General features: G+C 47.3%; 1 protein-coding gene across 1 annotated transcript in view; it reads right to left on the bottom strand.

Moving 5' to 3' along the window:
• The window catches only part of LOC148675704 (radixin), a 48,269-nt gene extending 23,544 nt beyond the window's left edge, over window positions 1–24,725 (bottom strand). The window contains exons 1-3 of the mRNA XM_088645727.1: window positions 24,360–24,725; window positions 18,540–18,660; window positions 3,445–3,528 (exon numbers count right to left, since the gene is read on the bottom strand). Of these exons, the coding sequence (XP_088501853.1) occupies window positions 3,445–3,528; window positions 18,540–18,551 (96 nt within the window). The 5' untranslated portion in view covers window positions 18,552–18,660; window positions 24,360–24,725. The remainder of the gene's footprint in view (window positions 1–3,444; window positions 3,529–18,539; window positions 18,661–24,359) is intronic.
• Window positions 24,726–25,779: the final 1,054 nt, after the last annotated feature.

The raw sequence follows: 25,779 nt of genomic DNA, 5'->3' as shown, positions 1-25,779 counted from the left end.
TGATGCAGTTATGCCAAGTACTGTATCTGTTCACTTTCTCCATCTCTCCAGTCCACAAGGCTGAAATACACACCTTCAGCAATTCCAGTTGTAGTGGTGGTATCAAGTGATTTATGGAGAGCGCAGCACTAAAACCTCAGACTGAATTATATTAAAAACCACACTGCATATTAATATTTCATCTGGCATTAATATTGCAGGATGAGTGTTTGCATTGAGTCAAGACTCTAGAGGGAGGGCAGCACTTAAGGCAATGCTGAAGGATCACAACACTGCTGTGCTGTGATATTACAATATTAGCGTTGAAAAGGCCCCATTAATTATTACTCTGTGACCTGTCCTGACCAACGTGTCCTGTCCTAATCCCCACCGCGGGGGGCAAACTCTCACCCCCCCCCGGCTCCACTCCGTCACGACCAGCTCCAGCGACAGGGGAGCAGACTGCGCAGTGATGCCTGTGACCTGCACCTACAGGCTGGCCAAGACGCACAGGGAAGGGAAACAGGATATTCCACAACACGCAGCTTTTCAGACGATGTCTGCAAACCACCCATTTCACAATTAAAATGAGGTAAAAACTGTACGGACTTCCACACGCACAGTGTGGTGTTAAATATTAATATCTGGCCCCGCTAACTCTCATTCTGTAATTTAGTGTCGCCCAGTGTAAAAACAAGGCATCAATATGCCTGCACATGTTAGAAGCAAAGTTCACTCTGATGTCTTCCAAGGGCAGGAGAGGGAGAAACGACAGTAAGAGGGTAAACTGAATAAAGCCTGGGTCTGTTCAGCTCAGAAACACATTGTTCACCGTTGGACATTTTAGATGATTTAATTTGCTCATACACGTCTGTAAGGTAGAAAACAGGTAAAGAAGCCATTAAGCCCTTTTCTGTTCTGCAAACTGAAACATACATGAGTTAATCTTCCCAATTACTCATATTTCCTTTGCGTTTCTATAGCGGCTTTAATCCCAAAGGAAATTCCAGTTCACGTCAAACGTCTTGCTTGTGCTGCCCATGCCGCCGCCGTGGGGCTCAGCGGCTGGAACCTGTCCCTCGTCTCCGCGAGGTCCTTGTCCTGCTGTCCCTCTGCCAGAGCTCAGCGCCCACAGCCCGAGCCCAGGGAGCGTAACTCTCGGACACACGCGAGGGAAAAGTCTAGGAAACCGGTGGCCGGGCTGGAGTGCCCCTTCGCCCCTATCTGTGGGCACAGGGCTAGCAACCCCACGTGTAAAAAACACACATTTAGCTCATTCCCCATCGGGGGGTATTCAAAAAATTAAGTGTTAATTTTCTCATGCTAAATTACAACTATTATAAAAATAAAAATGTGTTTGCCTACAGTCTCCATTCTGTAAACTGTCCTCTAGCAACTATGTTAACAAAAATACCACAAAAATCCTTTCACACTAAGGAAAGAAAACATTAAATCTGTTTTGCAATCTCGCACTGTTTAGATCCCAGTCTGCATACAGTAACAGCACCACGAGCACAGCTTAATGAATGGCTGGCTGGTATTTCTAAACGATGTCGGCCAATGTAAAAAAAAAAAAATCAGAAGCTTCAAAACGTTGTGCCTCCGAGATGCATGTGCTCGATTCTGCAGTATGTCAAAGTAGAAGAAAATAAACCAAAGATTTTTGTATGAATGAGAATTGCTTCTTTCACTTTTCAATATGTAAACTTTTGTCCAAGTAGCTTAAGATGGGAAAACTCATTAAAAAAAACTTACAAAATTCTCTCTCCTGACTGACAAGATTTTAAGTGCATTAAAACGAACATGCTAATTAACGGACTATGCTTAGTGAGTGCATATTGTAGAAAATCTCGTTGGGTAAGTGGGATTCAAATTTTAAATCCCTTGCATATGTTTAAGCTCTAAAGCCATGCTTATCCAGCCTCTTCCTACCCATATGTGATCAGACTACAATGCGGCGCAGTGCTTGCGACTGGGATGGGCTCATCCTGACGGAACAGCGCCTGGCATCACTGGGAATTAAGCGCGGAAGAAGCCTGCCTGTGGCGTACCGATGGCTGTCCTGGAGAATGTGGGGGAATGTCAACATTGTGGCACGTGTGAGTGCTGAGAGCGCGTCGCACACCCTGGCCTCGCGTGCTGGGAGCCACATCAATAAACGTGCCGCAGCCCTGTCTCTGGGCCCAGTCTCCCGGCACCCTCAGAATCCCCTCTCCTCCTGAATCTTTAAAGAGATGGGGGGAGGAAAGCTCCCATTTAATTACAGAAAAGACGTCTTCTTCTATATAATAAGCTGCCTGTACTTATTATTACAACAGTAAGTAAGGAAGTTAAGGCATACAGCCAGCCCTTAGTTGGATCTTGGTTACCAATGTGGCCCACTAGTGTGTAGTACTCAGCACGGGTAAAGTCGTTTTTTTTTTAATGTAGGGGTTTCATTAAATGAATTCTTGCAGCTCTTTTAATGCACCCAGTGGGGAAACGGCACAGAGCTTGAAGGAGAAACTGCAGGACCTCACCCAACCCCCACACGGACAGCAGCGTGGAGATTTCCTTCTCGCCCGCCCACAGAGTGCGTTTCGATACACGAACAACTGAAGAACTTCCATGACGACTGCGCCTTCAAGCCGGTTACACGTTTCTTCGCCCCGCGCCACTCCCCCCCCATATTCCTGCCGACACTGCCAGCCCACTCCCACTCGTCCACGACGCAGCGGTGGTCCGGCCGGTCTTTTCTCTTCCTCGCTCTCCTTGTGCTGCAGCCCACCACTCCTGTCCCTCTGCCGGCTCCCCGCCGCTGGCATTCCGGGTTCAAAACCCCCCCCACACCCCACTCCTGCAGGCCTCCAGTCTCCCCGTTCCTCCCGCAGCCCTCCAGTCGCACCCGCGCCCTGGACTTGGGGAAACCGGGGCTGCCGAAGACTCGCCCGTGGTCTCCCGGCGCTGAGCTGCGCCCCGCAGCGACTCCTACACTGGACCGCACTGGTGATCCCAAAGCTCAAACTAGCACTGGGGAGAACACCGAGAACACAGTGTACAGTCACAAACCCCTGCCGTTTACTTCCTGCACCTGTGGATACCCACTCTCCCCACTGTGCTGCTCTCCTGCTGTTATCTGGCAGAGGGCCCAAACTGGCTTCATGGCTGCCTTGTATTCTGGCCAGACACACTGATAAATGTACCGATGCACAGAGAGACCATTTTACACAGAGGGCTGTAAGTTGTGAGTGTGTGGAGCAAGCAGCTGAAGCCGATGCTCTAGTTTCTTTCAAGAGAGAGATGGATGAGAATCAACGGATTAGACTAATTAGCTACTTGCAACCTCATGAGCAGGATCAGACGAATGACCTCCTCTTTCTCTGCATCCTTTCTGATGGTCTTATGTTCCGCCAAAGAACGTCTCCAATTGGAATTTGCCGTTCAGATATACGTAAGCCATGTAAAAATAAAACAAATCACACTTACCTGGTCAAAGAGCTGCTTGCCGGTAGTGTTGGGCTGGATGGCAAACTCCAGTTCTGCATCCATGGTAGTGACCCGGACGTTGATCTGCACAACCAGAGCAAAGAGTCAGGCTGAAGAACGTGACGGGCTGCCTGAGTGGCAGCACCCAGCACAGAACAGGATGCGTTTTCACAGTGAACTGCTCTGAAATCAACAACTTTGGATACAAACCTCCAATCAGTCGCATTAACCTGGGCCCAAGAGCTACACGTCCCTGGACAGTGAAAATTTGAACAAATTTTGAAATCTCAGAGATCTGCTCGCAAGTAAATGCTCTTTGCGCTCTTTAAACCAGGCCAACGTGATAAAGGATTCAAGCGCATCTATGGCTTTGCGAGAGGAACTGAAAACCGAAGACGCATGGAAAACAGACACCTAGTTAAAAGCTTTCCCATTTGTGTGAAGCCAGTCGCTTACAACCACCTGACAGCTGGCCTGTGACACTGAAATGAGGCGACCCGAAGCAGCAGCTCAAGCAGGGAGCTGCGTCAGCATGCGTAGGCTGCAAAGGAACAAGTAAAGGTTTACTCCCTGCTGGAAAGAGAAGAAAACAGTTCTTCACACACACCTGAAGAAGGCTCCACAGCCAAAACGCTGCGTTTCTTTTATCCTCTTCTTAGCAGGGAGTAAACCTCTTACTTGTTCCTTTGCAACCTGAAGGATCGCTCCTCTGCCAGAGTTACTGGGGCTTTTCTGGGTGGGGTGCGACTCCACTCTTCGCGGACTGGTATTTGCTTCTGTTTTTCCCCCCACACGCTGCTGAACTCAAGTACTTTCTAGTCTTCCGGCCGCCTCGCTCACCACCCTGTAACTCTGGGACAGCAGGAATCCTGCGCCAGGCCAGAAGGCACCTCTGTGACCGACGAGCGCCACTCTCACACCTCACTTCCTCAGCTCAAGTCTACCCTTACAAGCTTCTACACCTGGTATCAGGGACTTGTGACACATGTACTCCGTAATATCAGGCAAACACGAAAGACAGGGACAGGCTCATCGTACAGGAGGTAGAAATCTTAACAGAGCAAATGCTCAAAAAGTTGATGAGGACCAAAATATTTGTGCGGAAAAACTTCCTTACTGTGCACTGCAAATTACTAAATATATCTAGAGGTTAAACATTATTTCAAGGTGCGATATTTCATTAATGAACCATCTAATCTTATCTGAAATCACAAAGTCAGTATGCTGCTACTTGAATGTACATTTTACAGATTTATACGGCACTGGGAGACTGAATCAAAAGCTACAGAAAAAGCAGGGTCTGCAAGCCGACACAATTATTCAAGGTTTTCACGTGGTTTCTGTGTCCCAATTCAAGTTATACTTCTTGCAATGACACAGGCACACTGCTCCATCTCTAATGTCCGCTACTGTAATGACGTCACTATTTTGGCTTTTAAATTCCTTGTAACATCTGTAGAGAAACGTTTACCAGCAGACAGTCCTGTACAATCTACCTATAGTACAAAAATCATAGCAGTACAAACAGGCACAACGAAGAACTAACTGAACACCTCGACTCTATCCTTACTGGATATGCTGGATTCAAAGAAGAAAGGGGAAAACTAAATATGGAAGCGACAGAATTTTTACAGCATAACAAAACACCACCTGACGTTTCTTCATAAGCTTGTCATGACCAGCAGTAACGCAGAAGTGTTATCCTCCCAGCTGCCCAAAAAAGGGGTTTGAGACTGGCGGTCAGAACATACGCTCAGCTGATCCCCAAAGGGCAAGTGTCCCACTTCCTAATGGCCTCCTAAAAATAGCTCTTTGGTGACAGGGAGCAAATAAACGGGCTCGTTAAACGAATGCGCTCGCAGTACTGGCAGTACTGTCATTCGGCCGTCTGCGAGAGCAGGCCCTACAGTCTGCAGCTGATCCCGAGCTCTCTAAAAGGCATTCTCCCTACGCAAGTCTCGTCGCGCACTTGGGAACGATGATCCTGGAAGTCCTCCAAGCAGGATAAGGTTACTGTTCTCCATGCAGATTTTCATGTCATGCTCATCCGCCTTTTCAGGCACGGCGAAACCTCCTGAAGGTTGTGCAAAACGCCTGACGTCCGAAAGGGGTGACGTAGGCCAGACCGATTTTAACACCTGTATTCCCCTCATTTCACATGAAATTCCGCAAAAGAACCAGCCCTGCCACTTTGATATTTCCCGCCGACTATTCAAGCAACCCTGAATTATTCTTGGGAACCAGCCTAGGGTGCTCTAACCAGGGCACAAGGCACATTCTGCTGTCAACAATTTGCAAAAGGTTTGAAAAACAAATAACGCTTCATCCCACATGTTCTGCCTCGGTGCCAACTCCTGTGTGCTCATATTCAGTACATATATACTGTATATTCAGCACAAATAGACACGCTCTCACTTTGTACAGCACAAACCATTCTTGTGCACACTCCCCAGCCAGGCTGATGAAGCTGACACCCTGGCTTCCCTCAAGACAGCTAGATAAGATCCTCAGATCAACCAGCTATCAAATGAGCTCGATGGACTTAATGGCCTTCTCTCATATGTAACCTTTCCCAGCTTCTTAAGCAGGTTTCGAATGTATGTGTGGGTGCCATTTGTAAATGAAATGAGAAAATCTGTACACAAGAAAAAAAAACGTGTGTGATGGATTTCAATAATGTTCAGAACTTTTTTTTTTTTACGATGTCTGACGACCAAAAGGAACTTTTTTTTTCCTGTCCACAGATGAAAAAGACCAAGCGGACAGCGCTCTGTCCAGCAGGTTCAGGTGAGACCGTGCCGGGACGCAGCCTCGCGACGCGGGTTTTCCGAAACACGTTGGCTTCAGATGAGGGGAAGTACTGACGGGGGGGCAGAGGTTTAGAAAAACAAAACGGGACAAACGGGTCAGAGACCTTGCTCTGTGCTCTAATGGGGGAGAAAAAGGATTCCGTTCGTGGGAAAGACAAGTAAAAGTCCAGAGCAGCTCACTCTCCGTGCATCGGTCCGACAACCTGACATAACAGCAGCTCAACGATGGCAGCAAGGCTGCTGCCGAGGGCAGGCCTGCCATCTCTGTACTTGTGACGACCGACACCTTTTCGTTCTTTCCCCGCAACAGGGCCCTTATTTGCTTTTCCTCCCCAATCATTTTTTTTCCTTGTGGTCATCCCAAGCCAGAACGGGGGTCACGCTGTAAAGAGAGATGAGCCACGTATATAATCATAATAATGCTATAATGTTTCTTTATTAGCCCTGTACAATTTCTTGCATTGGGAATTTGTCTTTTCACATACCCCATCTTGCTCTCCAAGAGACACACAGACAGGGAGAGAAGCTGGGGGTCAGAGCGCAGGGTCAGCCATTTATACGGCGCCCCTGGAGCAGCTGGGGTGAAGGGCCTCGCTCAGGGGCCCAACGGAGTAGGATTCCTCTGCCGGCCGCGGGATTTGAACCGGCAACCTTCCAGTCACGGGCGCAGATCCCGAGCCACAGAGCCACCGCTCCGTACGGACAGAGAGGATCCCCGCGGCCCTCCGTGCCAGCCACCCATCTACCCTGCCATTACATCCCTGAAACTGGCCCCCAGCGGGGCGGGGCGAGCCGAGTGGGAAACGGCTGTCGGCCCGAGGCGCGGCCCCGTCGAGGGGTCTCGCGGTGAGCGGACCGTACATTCACACACGTGCTGCTGCGGTAACCTCTGGTCTTGGTTGACAGAACGTCACAGGACCCAGCCAACAGCCGCCAAACACTGCAGTATTTCCTCCTCCCCTGTCTGAAAACACCTACAGTAGGAGGCAAAGATATGAAAGGGAAAATTCGATCGTTTTACTCTCTTGGGTTGCCAGCGCACATCTCACAGTCTTATGGAATCATAACAACTTGCACCATTTAACACAAGTTTTTGAGTCCCAAATCAGAAGGCAAAGAGTTAGGCTGAAGAGCAAAGGGAATCTTTCTGTGTTTCAGTCAAATTTGACTAAATTTGACAAAGTCAAATTTGAAAAATATTCTTCAGAAGTGCCTTTTGTATTAAAACCCATGGTTTGGAAGTGAAAGGTGAAAAATCAGGCAATCATGATGTCAGAACAGCAGAAAATGTAAGTGGTTAAGTGATTCCATTTTTATTTATTTATGTACAGTAAGTTGTTTGGTTACAAGAAAATTTGATTTAAATGTTCTACAAAACTCTCAAACTTGCTTATGTCATGTTGCTTTTTTTTTTTAATCCAATCGGAACCCTACGGACAGCTCCTGCTGCACCTGTGAGGTAAGGAACAGCAGAATACCTGTCCTTTCTCATTGCTAGAGCATCACAACACACCACAGAGCCCCATCTGGACCTGCTGCACCCCAGACATCCTCCCAGCCGACAGAGCAGGGATACAAGGGGTGGACCACACCGAGGACCAGCCCCCACCGCCTCCTGCGCTCACTCGGGCTCGCCCTCTGAAAGGGCAGTGAAGGGATCAATCGCCTCTTCTGCTTCTTAAGGACTCTCAACAGACAAAATCACAAGACCTGCAGTTTCTCCCGCAGAACTACTGTAAAAGAGATCACTGTTCTGTTCAAGGCTTTCTTATTTGCTCTGTAGTCAACTCAGTGTATTACATAACACTGTTAAAATATGAATTACCTGGAAAAGTCTCTTTTAGTGTTGCTGTAACATTAAATTACTACCATGGGCCTCGGCATTTATGACGCTGACTTGCACTGCACCTAAAAGCGCACGATATGAAGAACTGCAAAACAAAATAAGAACGTGAGAAAGCTGGCAAATGAAAAGAACCAATCGACTCATCACGCTCATTTGCTTTTAGAAGCAAACCGATCCGAGAATCTCATCCGGCCATTTCTCAAAGAAACCAGGGTTTCGACTCTGTGAATAAGACTCGATAGCTTGTTCCACAGTTCTATAAGTTTCCCCTACTCTCAAGTTTAAAAGCAGCTCCCTTTAGTGCTCGTTTAAGTCAATGTGTGTTTCCATTTAAGGGCTTGTGTTTCACTGTTTTACCTCATTCAGAAAAATACCATAAAATTATCTTCATCACTACTCTAGAGGATTCTCTATACTCAGCTCAGAAACTCTGTCTTTCCAATCCAACACTAAAGAGAATCAGTTCACTGCAGTACACATCTCCAAGCCAAGGATCTGCCCCAGCTTTATCTTGAAAGATGCCAGGATATTGACTTCAACAGCATGCCCAGGTATCTTGTTCCACGCTCGCACAACCCTCTGGGTAAAGGCGTCTCCTGCTCTTGGTTTTAAATGCAGAGAAAACAGGAGTCACTTCTTTCACCTTCCTTCATCAGGCCTTGCACGGTGTTCGGACACGGGCTGCTTTACAATAAGAAATACCAAGCCAATCCCACCTGCATGCGTTTGACCTGACATCTTAATGTCTGTTTCAGCAAAATGTCCCGGTGAAAACACGTCTCTGTCTCCATTTGCTGAAAGGGAATGAGAGTAACAGCAGGAGTAGGTGAACACGGGAATCTTGCCTGAAGACACTGTAAACAGTATTTAGTAGAGAGGGCTTTAAAATAGCCTGAAAGCCTGAGTGTTTAAAGTCTGTGTCTTGTGTTAGCAAGCAAATCAAAGTGTAGTTTATTTTTCGAGTAATTAAATGCTGCACGAAATCCTCCATAAAATAAATAACCAGTGCACCACAAAATCAAGGTTAGGAGCTTCCTCCAGAATTGCACTGCAATCTGACACTTCAGAGGTGAAAACATGACCTTTGTTACAGTGCTGCACATTTTACTGACGAGCTGAACCCTGCAGGAAATCTCTAAAATCAAGGGCAGTGAAGACAAATTAACAAACGTCAGAGCTGCATGCTACAAGGAGGTTAAACCCCCTTTTCTTCACAAAATTATGTGTGAACAGCAGCAAAAAGTCACAGGCAGTGAAGCCAGGCCTGCTCTTGGCTCTGTTTAAGAGGTGGGCATCTGTGTGCAGTTCGGGCAGCTGGCAGTGTGCCCACTAGTTCACAGGGCTGCTTTAGATACAGGCTTAACGAAAACCCTGCAGAACAAGCCAGAATAGGCCCTGTAAAACAACGCTGTTGCACAAAAGCAGACTGCCTTCTTGCGACAGTTCAAGCGTTTCAGAAGCGATTTAAAGGGAAAAGCACAAAGCCAGATCGGAATTCATAGCCTGCTCCCATTCAGTCAGCCCCCGGTGAAGGCACTGCTGAAATGGTGAAGTACTTCAGAGACAACACCTGGCAGACTGCCTGGAACCACAACAGAGCAGAGCCTGGGTGGGGGGGCAAGTTTCTGGGAACACCAGACACCACTGCAGCTAATTACAGGCCCAGTCCACGAGAAACACTCAAGACGAGACGGGCTCTAAACATCCTAGATCAGTAGTTCTCAAACTTGAACAAACCAGGGCATCCAAGTACCACCTACAAGTCACCTTCTCAAAGGAACCCCAGAAAATCTCAATGATCAACATGACCAACACTCATATACACATACTGTATAATAAATATTATAATAATAAACTTTATTTGGCATAGCGCCTTTAAAGGTGGTTTCTCAAAGCACTTTACAGAATGACAAAAGGAACAACAACAACAATGAAAAATAAACAATAAAAAAGCACCATTTCAGTGAGAGGGGTGAGCCTGTTTAGTCGAGCAGATGTGAATTAATTGGCCGAGCCTTGATAGAATTCACGACAGAGTCTAACAGATTTTAAATCGTCAGGCAGTTTCTTGACTGCCAAGGCCTCGCGGTGGATGCTGCAGTTCATATCGGGAGCAACCTCTCTTAATTCGTGCGACTACACCGCTGTGTCGGCTTGTCATCGCTCTAGCACCGTCTGTACAAACTCCGACGCATTTTATCCAGTCGATGCCATTCTCTTCGATACATTCATTCAGAAGCTGAAATACGTGCTCTCCTGTTGGTAGCGGCTTACAGAACAGAAAGTCCTCATGGGACATGCCCTCAAACTCATATCGAATGTAAATCGAGCAAATTGGCCAAATCAACGACATTTATAGACTCATCTAATTGCGGTGAAAAGCATCTGCTCATCTTAACGCGCTCTATCAGCGTACTTTTGACATCATCCGCCATTTCAATAATTCTAGGAGTGAGTGTGTGTTTCGGAGGGGGCAGCAGGTCGAGCTGCTCAGCAGCTTTTTCTCCACACATAATACGCATCAGCTGTCTTGCCAACGGTAAACAAGGTTCTTCAAAAATAGTGTGGGGCTTACCTGCTTTAGCAATCCGCAAGCTTGCATTTTTCCCCGTTTCCATTTGAGGAGTTTGTTTCATAAGTTAAAAGAAGTTTTTGTTTCATGCGCATGGGAGCGAAACACAGAGACGCTCGGTGTATTTTTCTCAAATTAACCTAGAACAGTTCTTAAATATATTTCTGTTATCTATCATGCTTTCCTGTGCTCACAAGATTGCTGGCATTCGTAGTAAGCATTTCTACGTTCGTTCTACGCATTTTCCTGTGCTACAACATTGGCATTGTTCCAAAATCACGGCGTACTGCCTGGCGGTACCACAACTGGTACGCGTACCACAGTGTGAGAACCACTGCCCTAGATCACATCCCTGCGCATCGGTCATTTATCTTCTGCAGGTCGACCACAATAGACACTGAAAACAATGAAATAATCACACATCACGCTGTCGTCCAACTCCAACTTTAAGAAGAAAATGAAAAGAGGCCTATTTTTTTTAAAGAGTTAGCACGATGCCAGTTTCCAGTAATTACTTGGGAAATGGTTGCAGAAAACTTGAGCAATCTGTGTGTTTGCCAAGGAAAGCCAGAGAGGGAGAAACCTACAAAGAGAAAAGACATGGCCATGCTTCCTACAAAGACGCGCATCGAAAAAGATCCCACCAACAACCACACTTGGTCTTCCTACTTGTACACGAGGGTAACTCGTGCTCATTCTGCCCTGGCCAAGGCAAATCAATGCTTAGCTTTAACGGAGCAGACCATTACGAATCACCTTAGACGATGCGCACAGAGCTACCACAATCAAGAGAGGGCAACAGCAGGCTCGTCTAAAGCATCGCATGCATTCCCACAGCCACTGCAGTGCAGCGAAGTATTCTTGATCAAGAGATGCTTTAAAAACTAAAACGCTCGTGGTTGTACTTTATACTATTGTGTGGACAATTTTTTTTTCTGATTCGCAAACTGAAAACGTGCCCAGATGAACTGCGCAACATTAAATAGGAGCACTTACTGTGCCTGTTTACAAGGCACTTCTCCAAGTCGTGTCTGCATTGGAGGCATTAACCCATTAACCCCTTCCCCCAAAACGACTGGCCGCGCGAGGAGTGGGAAACTCGTAATCCTGCCCTGAGCAGCTGTCTCCAATGGCCATTTGCTGTGGGGGAGGGAGGCTGGCTGTCTCCAACCCGCCCCCCCCCCCCCGACCAGATTCAGCAGAATTAGCCACACGGTGGGGGTTTAAACACAGGAGAGCCAGAATGTAAACAAGGGCCCTGAAGACATGCCAGGGCAGGCCAGGGCATCCGCACACCTGAACCGGCCTCAGCTCTGGAGCTTTTTCCTAAAGAAGCACACGGCTCCGCAGGCCCTCGTTTGTCGGACACCTGAGGCAGATTCCTCCGAGATCACAGCAGCTCTGCTCCGAGAGAACAGGCTTGCAGTGTCGTGCGCCACTCCGTCTCCGGGCCAAACAGTGGATTTCTGCCATCCATTTTTCATAAAATGGAGTTTGCAAATGTCTTCTAGGAAAAAAAAACATCCTGTGTAAATGCAGTGCACTAGAAAAAAATAAAATAAATGGATCGTGGTACATAATGTAACTAGACAATGCTCAAAACCACCAAACTTAAGTAGACAGGCAAAAAAGAGTAAGGATCTACAGGTATGTAATTCAATATTATAGAAATGAAAAATATTCTACCCTTTTCATGCAGTTGTATCCTATCAGGTTTACTAAAAACACAAGATTCATAATGGTGATAATGGTTGCTCATAAAACTTACTAAAATTTAATTTAAACTATATTTAATATAAACAATAAGTAAATATCTTTATCACTGCCTATAATCAACTAGTAAGGCACTATGTAAGGAACCTCCCAGGATTTAATAATATCTAAGTAATAATTATTAACAAAATAAGTCATTATTGTGAAAGAGCTTTGCAGAGGTAGGTGGAATGGTGGCACAGCAGCTCCTGGATCCCGTGTTTGACGCTGGATAGGGTCGCCTAGTGCATCACAGTGAGGAGGAGCAACCAGGGTTCTGGACTCACAAGACAAGTCCCAAGTGAGACCCTGCTATTGTCCTCTTGAACAAGGCACTTCAATGATTTTGTACAATCATATAGATTGTTGTACTGTTATAATGACAGAAGACGCACAATAAACACATTTACTTCAACTGTTTCAGTAATTTATCCAGCTGTATAAACTGGATCGGCCTTGGATGAAAGCCGCAAAGCGTCGGCAAAACAAATTAGTAATGCTAGCAAAAGCGTGCGGTCCCGTCTTAACCACTGCGCTTTCAGGAAAGACACCGGGCTGTTCCTACGCCCCAGGAATAAGCTGCTGGGCGGATTATTACAGGGAACAATGGCTCTCCAGGTTCCTCAAGGCAACAAGCTCTCCCTCTGACACAGAGGATGAGACAACGGAAACCAAAGGACCTTCCAAGTAGATAGAAAAAAACGCTTGGCAATAGCATGGAATATAAATATATATTCCCATAGTACAGGTGTACATTCAAACGTCTCAATCTCAAATAAAAACTTTTGCTGCCCCTTAACCTCTGCAAATATCAAGGTGTCATCCTCAAATGGATCCACTTCTTATGTCTCAAGAGATATATAAAAGACATGGGATCTGGCAACTTAACAAAAGAAGATCGTTAGTACACCAAGGTGACGTTTGTTGTGACCACTAATGCAACAGATTTACTTGAACCCAAATGTGAGCCACAGAATTAAGAGAAACTGTAAACTGATCGGAAAATAATCTTTACATACAAACCTGTACACCTATTTAGACAAATGCATCACTCAATATGCTGTTGAATAACAAGGATAGTTATTGGTGCTCCACTACAAATGCATTGACGAAAACATGATCCTCGTTCACTATGTGCTCTTCCTTAAGAATCAGAACAAGAACACCTGATCTCAAAATGATAGACTGGATTCAGATTCAGAGAATAATACAGTTTCCCTGCAAGTATATACAGGCCAGGAAGGCTGCCTGGTCAAACAAATGCATGAACGCTAACAGAATGTAGAGAAGAATGCATATTGAAAGACTGTTTCGTACAGATAACAGCACAAGACCATTTACCAACTGGCAGCCACAAAATGGTAAGTAATAGCACAGCTCTCAGGTCTAGCACATTGGAAGAGAATCTCACCATCTCACACCTTGGTCTGGAAATCTCACGCAGTCGCATCAGGTCTAGGTTGATTTTAAAAAAATGAAGTAATAAATGTGAAGTCTGAAACTGTTACAGAGATTCTCTATTCCTTTTGCCAATGTGTTTATGTGCATAAAAGAAACCATGCGTGCAAACCAAACGCAATCTCAATTATGCCGACAGCAAATCTCACGCCAATAGAGTTTTGGGCCCCTGAGAGCTGTCAAGGGGTTACCTCATTCTTAAATCACCGGCTCAGACAGTCGCTTGCCACTAAATTCTCATGGTAAAAAAAAAAAAAAGGACTTATGGCCTCAGTGCACTCAGAATGATAAACTCCACCGTGCCCCAGTAGCTAAAAGAACACAAAGATGGTCTGATGGAGCCAGAAAACAGCCAATAGCAAGACGCTTCAAGCACAGAGCTGTCTCAGGCAGCGTCCTGGACACCCTACATCTCTGATGAACCCTACTAATCGAACCAGATGTTTTGTTCAGGTGTAGTGAGTGATAAGTTTCTTACTGTGCTAGCCTGCAAAGTGGATGGAGGGTGAAGGTCACCATCTGCCGTAAGCCCAGTGGGGAAAACCCCAATAAAGCCTGTGACCACACTGCGCAAGTGACACAAATACCACCGGTTACCCACAGCAACCAATGAAGCAGCCCACACATCCCAGCACTGTAATTACAAATCAGCCTCAACACATAATAATAGACAACTAACACTAGGATGCTCAGTAATAACTACCTTGAAGTACCGTATGCAGTGCTTAAAGGTATATTAAAAATAAAACAATGCCTTTGTTATGATATTGCCTGTTTATTACAAATGGCACACATTATGTTTTCTTATAAAAAAACCTAATATAAACAAGCCAAACCTGTAATGAACATCTGAAATATTCTGGAGATTTACAGAAAATATAACAGCTCCCTAGGACTCCCTGTCCTCTTGTAAAGGGCAGAAACAATATAAATGTCAATGCTTCTCTGCAGAAGTGCACGGTACTGAATTGACATGCAAACTGGTATCACTGGCTTGCCCGTCACTGCTCTGTACGGTACCTGTGAGCACGCAGATGGCAGGGTTCGTCAGCCAGCAAATGCAAAAAAGCATATCGACCATTTTAAAATCTTACAGAAAGGAAAACTCTCTCGGACGTGAATTCCTCTCGCTGAAGCAGAAGGGACCTGCTGCCTCCCGTTCCCCCTTTTAAAAGCACTTCCTCACGCAGGGAAACACACCAGCAGAAGAGCTGCTATAAAACATATAAAACAAGCTGCCCGGCCCTGCTGTTGGGGCCGACACCCTGGAATCAGCCGGGTGACACCCGTGTTATCGACTCGCTACCCAGCGGCCTCCACAGGCTGGAGGGCCTCCTCTCGTTCAAAACCCCTCGTGTTCTTACCCCGGCACAGGTCCCTTCAGTGGGGCCTCTTCCAACGTCAAGCAGGTGGGGACCCCTGAACCCACCGCCCGCAGGGTCAGCCGGTTCTACCCTACAGTTTTCTGCACCCATCAGCCTCTCCTCAAACCGCCATCATAAAGCTCTGCCTTTCATGTCCCTCTCTGGCAGGGACGGCCCTGATGACCCCCCCCCAGCAGCACGCCCTGCGGGACGGCGGGGTGTCCTGACTCACTTGCTCATGGGAGTAGAGGAGTGAAAGGTGAAGCACTCCCTGGAGCTCCTGATGGGCCTGCCCGCAGGGACATGGGACAGGAAGCAGGAAGCAGGAAGGCCAAAGCTCTTCTGTGCCCATACGTATGAACACATTTCCCCCCTCACGGCTTTTCCGATTTCCAAAGCTTAAGAATATCACCCCTCAAAACGGATTTTCTACAGTTTCCGTCTGACTCATACTCGGCACAGAATATGCCCATTTTCCCCCTCTGGCTTCAACCTTACACCTGCCCTTTAACATGACCGGCAGGTGGATGAATTTCCATTCCCCACTACAGCATAGGCTGCTTCGCAGGAAAAACGGAAATCTAAATCTATCAGTTCCTAGTGAAAAAATGCACGTGTGGATTTTCGCACGTTTCAGCAGGGATCCGTTTACAACACTGAAGTATGAAAATTAACTTCACCCTCCTAACAGGATTTGCATTTTTTAGGCTGAGTACATTTCAAGCAGACAAAACAAAGGTTCTGTCAGTGATGGCAAGCCCTTCAAGTCACTGCTTCATCTTTATCTTTATTTCTCTTGTGCAAGACCCCGCTGCAGAGGATACTGCCACAAGACAGGAAAGAACAGACTTCATGATCACTTGGTGCTGGTCCAACTGCAGATAAGCACCTCACAACCTTGAAAAGCTACAAAGACAGCAGACATTTCTCACTGGGCTGAACTCAGTAGTCTATTAGTTACTGTAATATCTGCATACTGGAGGACATCAGGATCATGGTGCTCAATAGTTCACTGAAGTTCTGAATAACCATAAATCAAGTTTCACCTTCTTTAAAATGTTTTATGTTAACTTTATGCTTTACAGTTCAGTAAGAGGGTAAGAGGTCTGCAATCCTGGTCCTGGAGAGACCCTACAAAGCACATTTTATAGATATTTAATTTTTCAATTTCTAAACAGCTTGACGATTTCGCATTGATTAGGTAACCAAAAATGACTAGTTAAATTGATTGATCTAGAGTTCACTGGAACAGAGATCAAAATCCCCTTTATCCTACAAAAACCAGGGTTCTCTAATTGCACAGATTACTTGCTTAATTTATTCACTTTCATGTGTTCCCCATCTTTAAAAAACAGGTGATCTGGGACAGGCTCATGGACTATGGAGATCATTACTGATCTGCCACTACCAGTGTTGGAGACCCCTGAACTAGACAGTGTGGGTCACTACTGAGTGGACTACCAGCTAGTAAGGGGTAGTAAAGAGGGGTGTCTCCTAGTGCTAATCTTGAAAAGGCAGCAGAAACACAATGCTCTGTGATTAGTGAAGTTTTGGTTTCAAGGGGGGTTTTAAAAAATATCGAAATGCAAAGTGATAAAAATTCTAAATCATACCCTACGTACCTTAATGCTAATATTTCTATAGTATAACTCAATGTAGTTCTTCAAAATATTCTATTTCTTCAGCTCTAACAAAACTTCAGAAGATGTCAGAGAAAGATGTGCCCCACAACCTATAATAATCCTAACCTGCATAACCTTTCAGAGTGACAACACATGACATCACACAACATTCAAATATCTAGGTCTCTAAAGGAATTTTGTGTTCAATCTCTATAAGGTTCACATGTAACTCATACTAGAACATCAGGGTTACGAATAATTCTAAATATTTCTGCAGAACAACTTTTGCCAGAAATGTATTGCCAACATAGCCCCAATGGAGTGATATTCATTAATAAAAATGCACCTTAAGAGACATGTGTATTGCATATTGTACTTTTTAAGTGCTCTCATTTTGAAATTCTAGATTTTTTTTCTATCTTTGAAACACTACTTGTTGAAACTCAATATTATACCAAACACTGGTGTCTCTCATCTTCCTTTTTGATTTACAGGATTTTTAACTATCAGGAAAAAATTAAAGCTCTATGTCATGGTCATATAACATGCTTTAAAATTCAGGGCCATGTCCTGTTCTGTTCAGTCGCTAAGATGGGCATGCCCAGAAGTGGAACTTGGAACTATTCTTTTTTCATTCAGGAGAATACATCTTGGACAGAATGGAGATGGCCAAAGGGATCTCAACTAAAAGAGCACATTGTGTTTGCAGAATTAAGAACTGAAGGACAAATGGAAAATTATGAATTCTGAAAAGCCCCCTCATAGAAATTCTGCGCAGACAGAACAAATTAGATCCATCTTCAGTGTGTACACGCATTTAAACCAGTAATTACCCATCACACAAACCCATCAACATGCTTCCTATTAGTCACCATCGGCCAAACTCTGTTAGTGCGTCCGGATTTATTGCTGAAAATAAACATTGTCGTCTTGCAATGGTGTAGTCAAGCAGGTCTTTTAAGTAGTGTTGTATCTAGCGCCTCATTTAGATTAAGAATAACTGTCTCAGATCTAAAAAGGAAAAGATCCAAGACCCACCTTTTCACTCGTTATTCGAGAACTTATGTCATTTTGTAAATCCACTGTGACAGGAATAGTTTTTCCTTAATTTACAGAGAACAGATCCCCAAAATCCATATTCCACGGATCCACGGAATCCGAAAAACTCGGGTATTACAAAGTGTTTATGTACATCGGTTTGTAATCTTCACTTCTTCCTAAAAATCCCTCTTCCAGCTGCCTGAATGCTACTCTGTGGCAACTATACAAGTGGTCAGATATGGTCATATTTATGCCAAATAACTTGGTCTAAAGGATATAAAATGCCTGGTTGCCAAGACCTAGGATTAGCATTAGTAGATTATGTCATGAGTTTAGTATTCAGTACAACACAGTCCAACAAAAAAGGGCACTTTTTCAACAAGTTACAGACTATAAGACTACGAATCAAACCAGCTCCTCAATTTCCAATGACCCTGGACTGATTTTTCTGGATCAGATTTCCTCATTACTCTTTTCCTTTGACTGGAATCGGCTATCAGGTTGGGGTTCGACCTAATAATTACAACTAGTGAAAGAGGCGGATTCTTGTTCGGCAAAGAAAATGCTTTCCCATTTAAACACAAAAAAACAAAAGCCAGTTATACTCCAGGAAAAAAAAAAAAGGCTTACCGGTTTCGGCATTTTTGTCTCCTCGCCACCCTTCCGCTTTTCCAGGGAGAAGCAGAAAAACCAGGAAAGGAATATCTGTGCTGAGCCTCAAGACGGCAAAACTCCCCCGCAGCCAACAACCCTGGAGAAGAATAAGGAGTTTTATTAAGAAAGATTTTTAAAATAAACTTCAGAGAAAGTGAACCAAGGTCCCCGATTTACAAAGCCGCCTGTCTTCCAAGGGGGCGTGAATCTGCCCCTTCCCAGCCTCAGATTCTGGGTGCAAAAGCTATTTCTGAGGACTAGTACCGAGATTAAATTTAGAACAACAAACACAAAACACATGGCGGAACTGCTGAGGGAATGATGGGGGGGGGGGGGAGCACGGTGGAGATACGCCAAAGCTACTGAAAACCACCATACGCGTGAAGCAAAAAAACGGTTTCTCGCGCCTCTCTGGGGTACGCGCCTCTGGTAACAGTGCCCAGACTCTGCAGAGGTACGGGAGGAGAATCCGGTCACAGAAAACCTGTCTTCTGCGGGAAAAGTGCTGAGCAAAAATATCACAGACACAAGAAGCAAAGCCAACAAAAAACAGCAGCACTGCTGTTATATAACCAGCCTTGGGGCCCCTGATGCCGAGAATATTGCCATCACAAGCCATTCTCTGAAGTGCCCGGTGATCACGCAGTCGACACAAAACAAGACTTTACATTTTCACTGCTTCTCCTCAGTGTCCGTTCCCTTGACATTTTCAACTGTCCAATGCTACCGTCACCAGAAAAGGAAAAACAGGAGGAGAACTGTTCTGAATTTGAGAAATAACTTCTCTTTGTGCATTGTCCAAACGGCTATAATTCATTCGCAAAATTCGCAAAGCGAGAACAAAAAGTACTTCCCCCCACTCCTTTTGAAAGCGTTCTGCTGCGGGAGGTTAACCCCTCGTTCCCCATTCGTGCTCGGAGAGGAGATGAGAATCTGCCGGCCTCACATCTCACCTCAGCTTAAAGCAATCAGGAACTCACAACCGTATCAAAAAACATGTCGGCAAAAAAAAAAGAACATACATTTTTCTATTTTTTTAGATGAGACTTTATTGATCCCGAAGGGAAATTTAACATTTGAAACCAGTTTGTGAACTGTTTGCGCATATCAGACACTATCTTCCAAATCTTCACAGCTAAACACTACAGAAATGCCTCACTGTCGGGTACTTAGCAAAACAGAGGCAGAAGTGCCATGAATACTCAGTGTAGCCTGAAGACGGTCTTCGTGTAGCATTCTAAACTCACAAGAACGACTGCTCAGCTGCAGTCCTGTACATATGGCAGGCAGATGCAGCTGACACTTCCCAGACACCACTATTCCCTCACGATTAAATGGCGCTTGGTAAACTGGAAAGAGTCCCATGCCACAACTGCTACATGTTATGCAACAGCAGTATGGAGGCTAGGCAGTATAAAGGAAGAGGGTGGCACTAAGCTTAAAGGGCTCTGCCAAACACCAGTGGATTTCTGACAGACCACTGCGGCACCAAGAGCAGCTGGGGTCAACAAAACCAGACCAACGGATAAACCAAGTGTCACCCCAAATGCAGGAGGAGTTAAAAGGAGTTATGGGGCGGAGCGGTGGCTCTGTGGCTCAGGATCTGCGCCTGTGACTGGAAGGTTGCCGGTTCAAATCCCGCGGCCGGCAGAGGAATCCTACTCCGTTGGGCCCCTGAGCAAGGCCCTTCACCCCAACTGCTCCAGGGGCACCGTATAAATGGCAGACCCTGCGCTCTGACCCCAAGCTTCTCTCCCTGTCTGTGTCTCCATGGAGAAAAGCTGGGGTATGCGAAAAGACGAATTCCTAATGCAATAAATTGTACAGGGCTAATAAAGAAACATTACATTACATAAAACACTCAACAGCTTTCTACAAAAAGCAGAGAACCTCCTGTGCCAGAATCCCCAAGGTTTTTTGTGCTGGAAGGTTTAGGTGGGGTCTACTACTAGTTCTTCTGAGATCCCGAATGCTTGCAACCCCACAGCCAGCCAATCTGCAGCGGACACGACGCTAAGGCAGCAGCTCCCCGAATGAGCCCACATGTCCTCACTCTGAAAGTCCCAAGGATAACATCTGCGCACTCCAGCGTTCTCTACAAGAGCTGGAACGTGAAAAACTGTTGCACACGACAGGAACACAAAGCTCGGTTTCACAGAGCAGACTTGGACAGACTGCACACAAAAGGCCCTGCGGCCGAAATGTCTGCCTTTGCAGGCCATCTTAACTTTGCTGTATTTAAAATGTCCGGATGTGTTTTTGCACAGTGCACATTAAAAGACAAGCCGGGTGAAGTTTACTCCTGGCATCCATGCGCTTCTGAGGTTCAAGGGGAAGTGTGGCTCAAACCGAACATCAGTCATGCCCAGTTCCACCCAGACTAGGTCGAAACGCGGCGCGTTAACAAGCACCACAAATGGACAAGTTGTGGTGGTTGTTCCAAGGGCGTTTTTACCCTCTACTTTTAGAAGAGCAGTTTGGTACAATTTGTGTTGTCCTTCTAGCGATGTCTGAGACGGGCACAATCCCACAGCCTTCACACGTCAGAGCTATCGCCCGCTGAGCCACCGAAAACAGCACAGGACGACGCTCATGAAAGAAAAGTCATTAAATTAAATCATCTACAGACAGAAGCCCAGCAAAAAAGACCTTGAGCTCATCGGGCAACAGGGACTGTTCAAAGCACAGCACGGCCAGGACACGCTGTAATAAAAATACTGAACACTCAGCAGACAGCATATGGCAGAGACACCACGCAGAGGAACCGCAGACCCAGAGCCAATCCTCCATAAGCCACAAGGCTTTGCTGTGCAGTAATAATTCCCCAGCCTCCATCTATCTCACAGAGCGACGTGGTCGAGACGCAGTTCAGGAAGACCTAAGTGCTTACCACTGGCCTTTAAGAGTGCCGGTGCTCTAAATTCACTCACACAGGCACGGGGGCTTCGATTACCTCACGCCCAACGAGGGCAAACAGGGTCTTTATCTAATGACCGTTTAAAAGCCCACGGGACAGTGGTCCTCTTGGACCACCGTGGGACAGCGGACCCCCCCTCCGCTACCTCACCACGTCGCGGCTTCACGGCCCATGCAGACCCTCGCCGCCGACAGGCGCCCGGTCAGAACCGGACCGGACGCGATCGACAGGACCCCCAGCCCGTTCCAAGCAGCCACCGACCCCCGGCTCGGGGGGCACATTTCTTTCAGCGCCTCCAGCAAGACTCAAGATTTCTTTATGTGCCCTAAACAACAAGGGTACTGGAACGCTTACTCGTTCAGCTGGACCCGCTAACATTAGAGAGAGAAAAAATAGGCACAAATGACAAACGGACATGGACAATAAATTTAGACGATAGACGTTATAACACTGCAAACAGTGCAGTGCCTTGAAGTGCAGGTGCTAATTTGAGCTGCTGAAGATGCGGACTGCTTGGGGGAAGAAACTGTTTCTGAGTCTACTGGTCGGTGTTCCGATAATGCGATACCTCCTGGGGTGGAAACAGACTGTGGCCCGGGTGAACTGGGTCCCGGGGTACAGCTCGAGCCCGGTTGTGGCAGCGGGCGAAATGTGTCCGGTTGATGGGGCGGTGTGGCGGCTCTGTGGTTCAGGATCTGCCCCTGTGGCTGGGAGGTTGCCGGTTCAAATCCCGCGGCCGGCAGAGGAATCCTACTCCGTTGGGCCCCTGAGCAAGGCCCTTCACCCCATCTGCTCCAGGGGCGCTGTACAATGGCTGACCCTGCGCTCTGACCCCAGGCTTCTCTCCCTGTCTGTGTGTCTGTGTCTCCATGGAGAAAAGCTGGGGTATGCGAAAAGACGAATTCCTAATGCAAGAAATTGTATAGGGCTAATAAAGAAACATTATTATTATTACATTATTAGCTCGGTCCGCACACTGGGAAATGAAACGGGCTGTGTCCACACACCTGACCGAGTCAGCTCTCGGGCCTGGCTGAGGGCAGCACCTTTATTCAAGCGCCTCGCCCAGGTGCAAAACAGAGCCCCCCTCATGTCTACTTCTTCACGCAACGACGATTAACAAAACTGCCAGCGCTCTGATAATGCAGGAACATGAGAACACCAGCCCTTTCTCCTTCGTATTAGCCGTGAGCTCATTAAAACAATTTTCCCTTTTTTGTTTTGGCATGGGGGGCCTCTCTGGACTATAAAAAATAATTTGGGTTTTCATTTTCTTCCCCTCTGTAATGCACACGTCTTATTAAAAAAAAAGAGGTGTTATTTTTTGGCATGACATGGTTGAGACCCGCATGTGAGCAAACACGGGCAAGCTCTCTCGGGCTGGAAACACAAAACCGAGCAGGCAGGCAGGCAGGAGCTCTGTGAAGCTCTCCTGTGAGCCCAGCTCGGCAGGACAAGGAGGCTACACTACTGTAATGCACACTGCTGTACACGCAGCCGGGCACCGCGACAAAAGCCTGTATCAAATATTCCGGCACAGGGGGAGGGGCCGTGCGACTTGATTGACAGCACGACCCTCCCCAGCCCACCAATCAGCACTCCGCTCGCACGCCCCCGGGCACCCGCCTCTGCCAGATGGAGCGGCGCTGCCCGAGCCAAGTTCCTACGGACAGCGCGCACGTCGAATGTCCTATTCCGGAACGCACCTGCGCCGCCGCCGTGGCGTACTCCTGCCGTTCGCCAACGGAATGGCCTAGGGGAGTTTGCGTAAAGTACTTGTCAGGACCGTCGCTTGTGAAGTTTGAATAACGGAATCCCACGGCACTGTGCGAGAGCGGTTTGTCTTCACCGACGACCCGACGTGGGTGCCACAAAAACACCATCACGGAGGGTGATTTCACGAAGCAAACGCGGACTTGAGGTCTCTGCCGGGGCTCGAAAGACGCCGAAACAGCGGCGTACAGGCGAGGCGTGCAGCAGCCTCCACCGAGAACGTGGAAAACACACTCCTCTTGAGCTCTCGCCACTCCACGCTAATCCTGACTCATATGAAATAGCGTAGCAACAATCACCTGTCGTCTAAAATAAATACAGCGAGCGTCCTCCGTCCTTGCGAGGTCAGAACCACAACAGTAGTTGGCTCAACGCGCAATAAACTACAAGGGGGGTATTTTGCAGGCGGTGCACCCAATCCCAAAGGAGCTACGCCATGGCCGTCATTATCAATAACTTTCCTGGTGGGCCGTCTTGTTTAGTTATCCAAGAGGGTCAAGTTGCATATCGGCTCATTGCGAAATAAAGTCGCTTTTTTGGGGGGGCGGCGCAGGACTGTTCCACAAGGCACTTCAAGCGCCGCCGGCGAAAAGCCTGCTGCGAAATCTTAAATTGGGGCTGTTGTTGTTTTAAAACATCCAACGTGCGTGAACACAGAAATATTCCGGTTGCCCGGGCTCTCCGCCCGTTTGCGAGCAGCAGCAGCCCCGGCGGTCCAGAGAGACCGCACACGCAAGGAGCCCCCTGTGGGGAAGGACGCGGAGCAGCGGGCGACCATCGCGCTGCCTCACGGGGACCGGCGGACTCCCCGCCGCCCGCTGCTGCCAGCGTCGCTATCCCGTCGGGGGCGAGATGCGCAGAGGTCTCCTCTCGGCACCCCTGCACCGACAGCACGGGAATGCGGCGGCGCCCAACACACAACACGGCACACACAACAGCACAACCAGCCCGCTGCACAGGACGGGCAGGAGAGCCAGGCCCTGCGGCTCACGGCGGCTCGGAGACCGGGAGAGGCAGAGAGATGAGCATTCACCCCCTCCTCCTCCCTTCTCTAACTGTTCAACACCCAGCCAGCGCGGAAAAACAGCGACCCGCAGAAAACTCACCCAAGCCGGACCCGACGCCGGAACGTAAGGGGAAACGGGTCGAGCCGATTTCCAGACACAAGTTGTTTGTCCCCCCCTCCTCCTCCTCTCAGATAAAAAAAATCCCCGTCCACAAATTATGAATTAAAAAAAAAGGGAGCGAGCGAGAGAGAGCGCGAGTCTCCTTCTCCGTCTTCCTCTCCGCTGCTCCTCCTCCTCCTCCTCTTCCTGGCGCCTCGGCCGGTGCCCCTGTCCCCGCGTGCGCGCGTGCTGCCGCTGCGGAGCCCCGCGAGTTCCGCCGCTAGGAGGGAGGGCGCCGCGCGCTCGCCTCTCCCAACATGGCCGTCGGTCTGTCCGTCCGGCCGGCCGGATGCCTGGCTGTCTGTCTGGCTGTGCGAGGCGAGGCGTGGCTCGTCACCAGGGGGGGTGAGAGAGAGAGAGAGAGGGAAGGAAGGAAGGAGGAGGGAGGGATTCGGGGCTCCGCGTCTGCGGGGTTTGAAAAGAGAAAAATCGCGACGATTTGCACGATCCGCCAGCCCACCCCGCGTTTGTCCCGGTGAAGCAGGGCTGACCCCTCTCCCCCACCCGCGACCCCAGCGCCACACTGCCGTCCGAGCGAGACCAGCATCACCCACTCGGGCTGAGGGCTCGCCAGCGCCTTGGGTCAGCGTGCGCGGAGTTGCACATCCGAGAAAGATCACTTGTAGCAGCTCGGTCTCTGACCACAGTAGCCTCACCGCTTAGCTAAGGCGAGAGCTTCACTTAGATGTATTTGAACTCTGCCTTTTCTTCCTTATAACGTGTGTGTGCCGTGTACTCAAGGATAAATCCAAACTCCCTACGTGCTGTGCAGTATCCACGGCTGTAGGAAAGTTCTCTAGCTCAAATGAAACGTTATGCCTTTTTTAGGTTGAGAACTGAAGGTTAAGATCTGGTTTATTTTGGGAGGTTTTCCACCTCTTGTAACAATCAAGTAATACTACAAATTCAAACTTATTTTTGTTTATAATTATTTTAATGGTTAAAACGTGAGTTTCAGGGGCAGCAGCTGATGCATCCTGATTGCACGGAGTAGTGCTTGTAATCTGAAACGTAACATTTTAATTATTTTCAACAATTAGGAAATATTGGTCGTCGGGAGACGGACAATATTTCTGTCCAATACCTTCGGCTTTTTTTCCCGTGTTTAGAATAAAGTTTCCAAACCTGAGGTTCTCGGTTTTAAAAATAACTTTCTCCTAGTGCATAAACCTCATTTCGTTGTGTCAAAATTAACCTCACCCGTTAACCTGACGCGCCCGCTAGCCATGCGGATTGATCAGAAGGAAAAACGTGTTTCTTGTTCTTGCTTTTCGTTTCCTCTCTATGTTCTTCGATTCCACTGGGCATTTAGAAAGGAATTTCAATGTACTATTCCCGCTGTTCACATTGCTTTGTATTG

This window comes from Lepisosteus platostomus, chromosome 2, assembly GCF_059453375.1.
Source record: "Lepisosteus platostomus isolate fLepPlt1 chromosome 2, fLepPlt1.hap1, whole genome shotgun sequence".
Lineage (NCBI taxonomy): Eukaryota > Metazoa > Chordata > Actinopteri > Semionotiformes > Lepisosteidae > Lepisosteus > Lepisosteus platostomus.
Note: the sequence above shows the minus strand (reverse complement) of the source record. Positions and strands in the feature narration are given on the sequence as shown.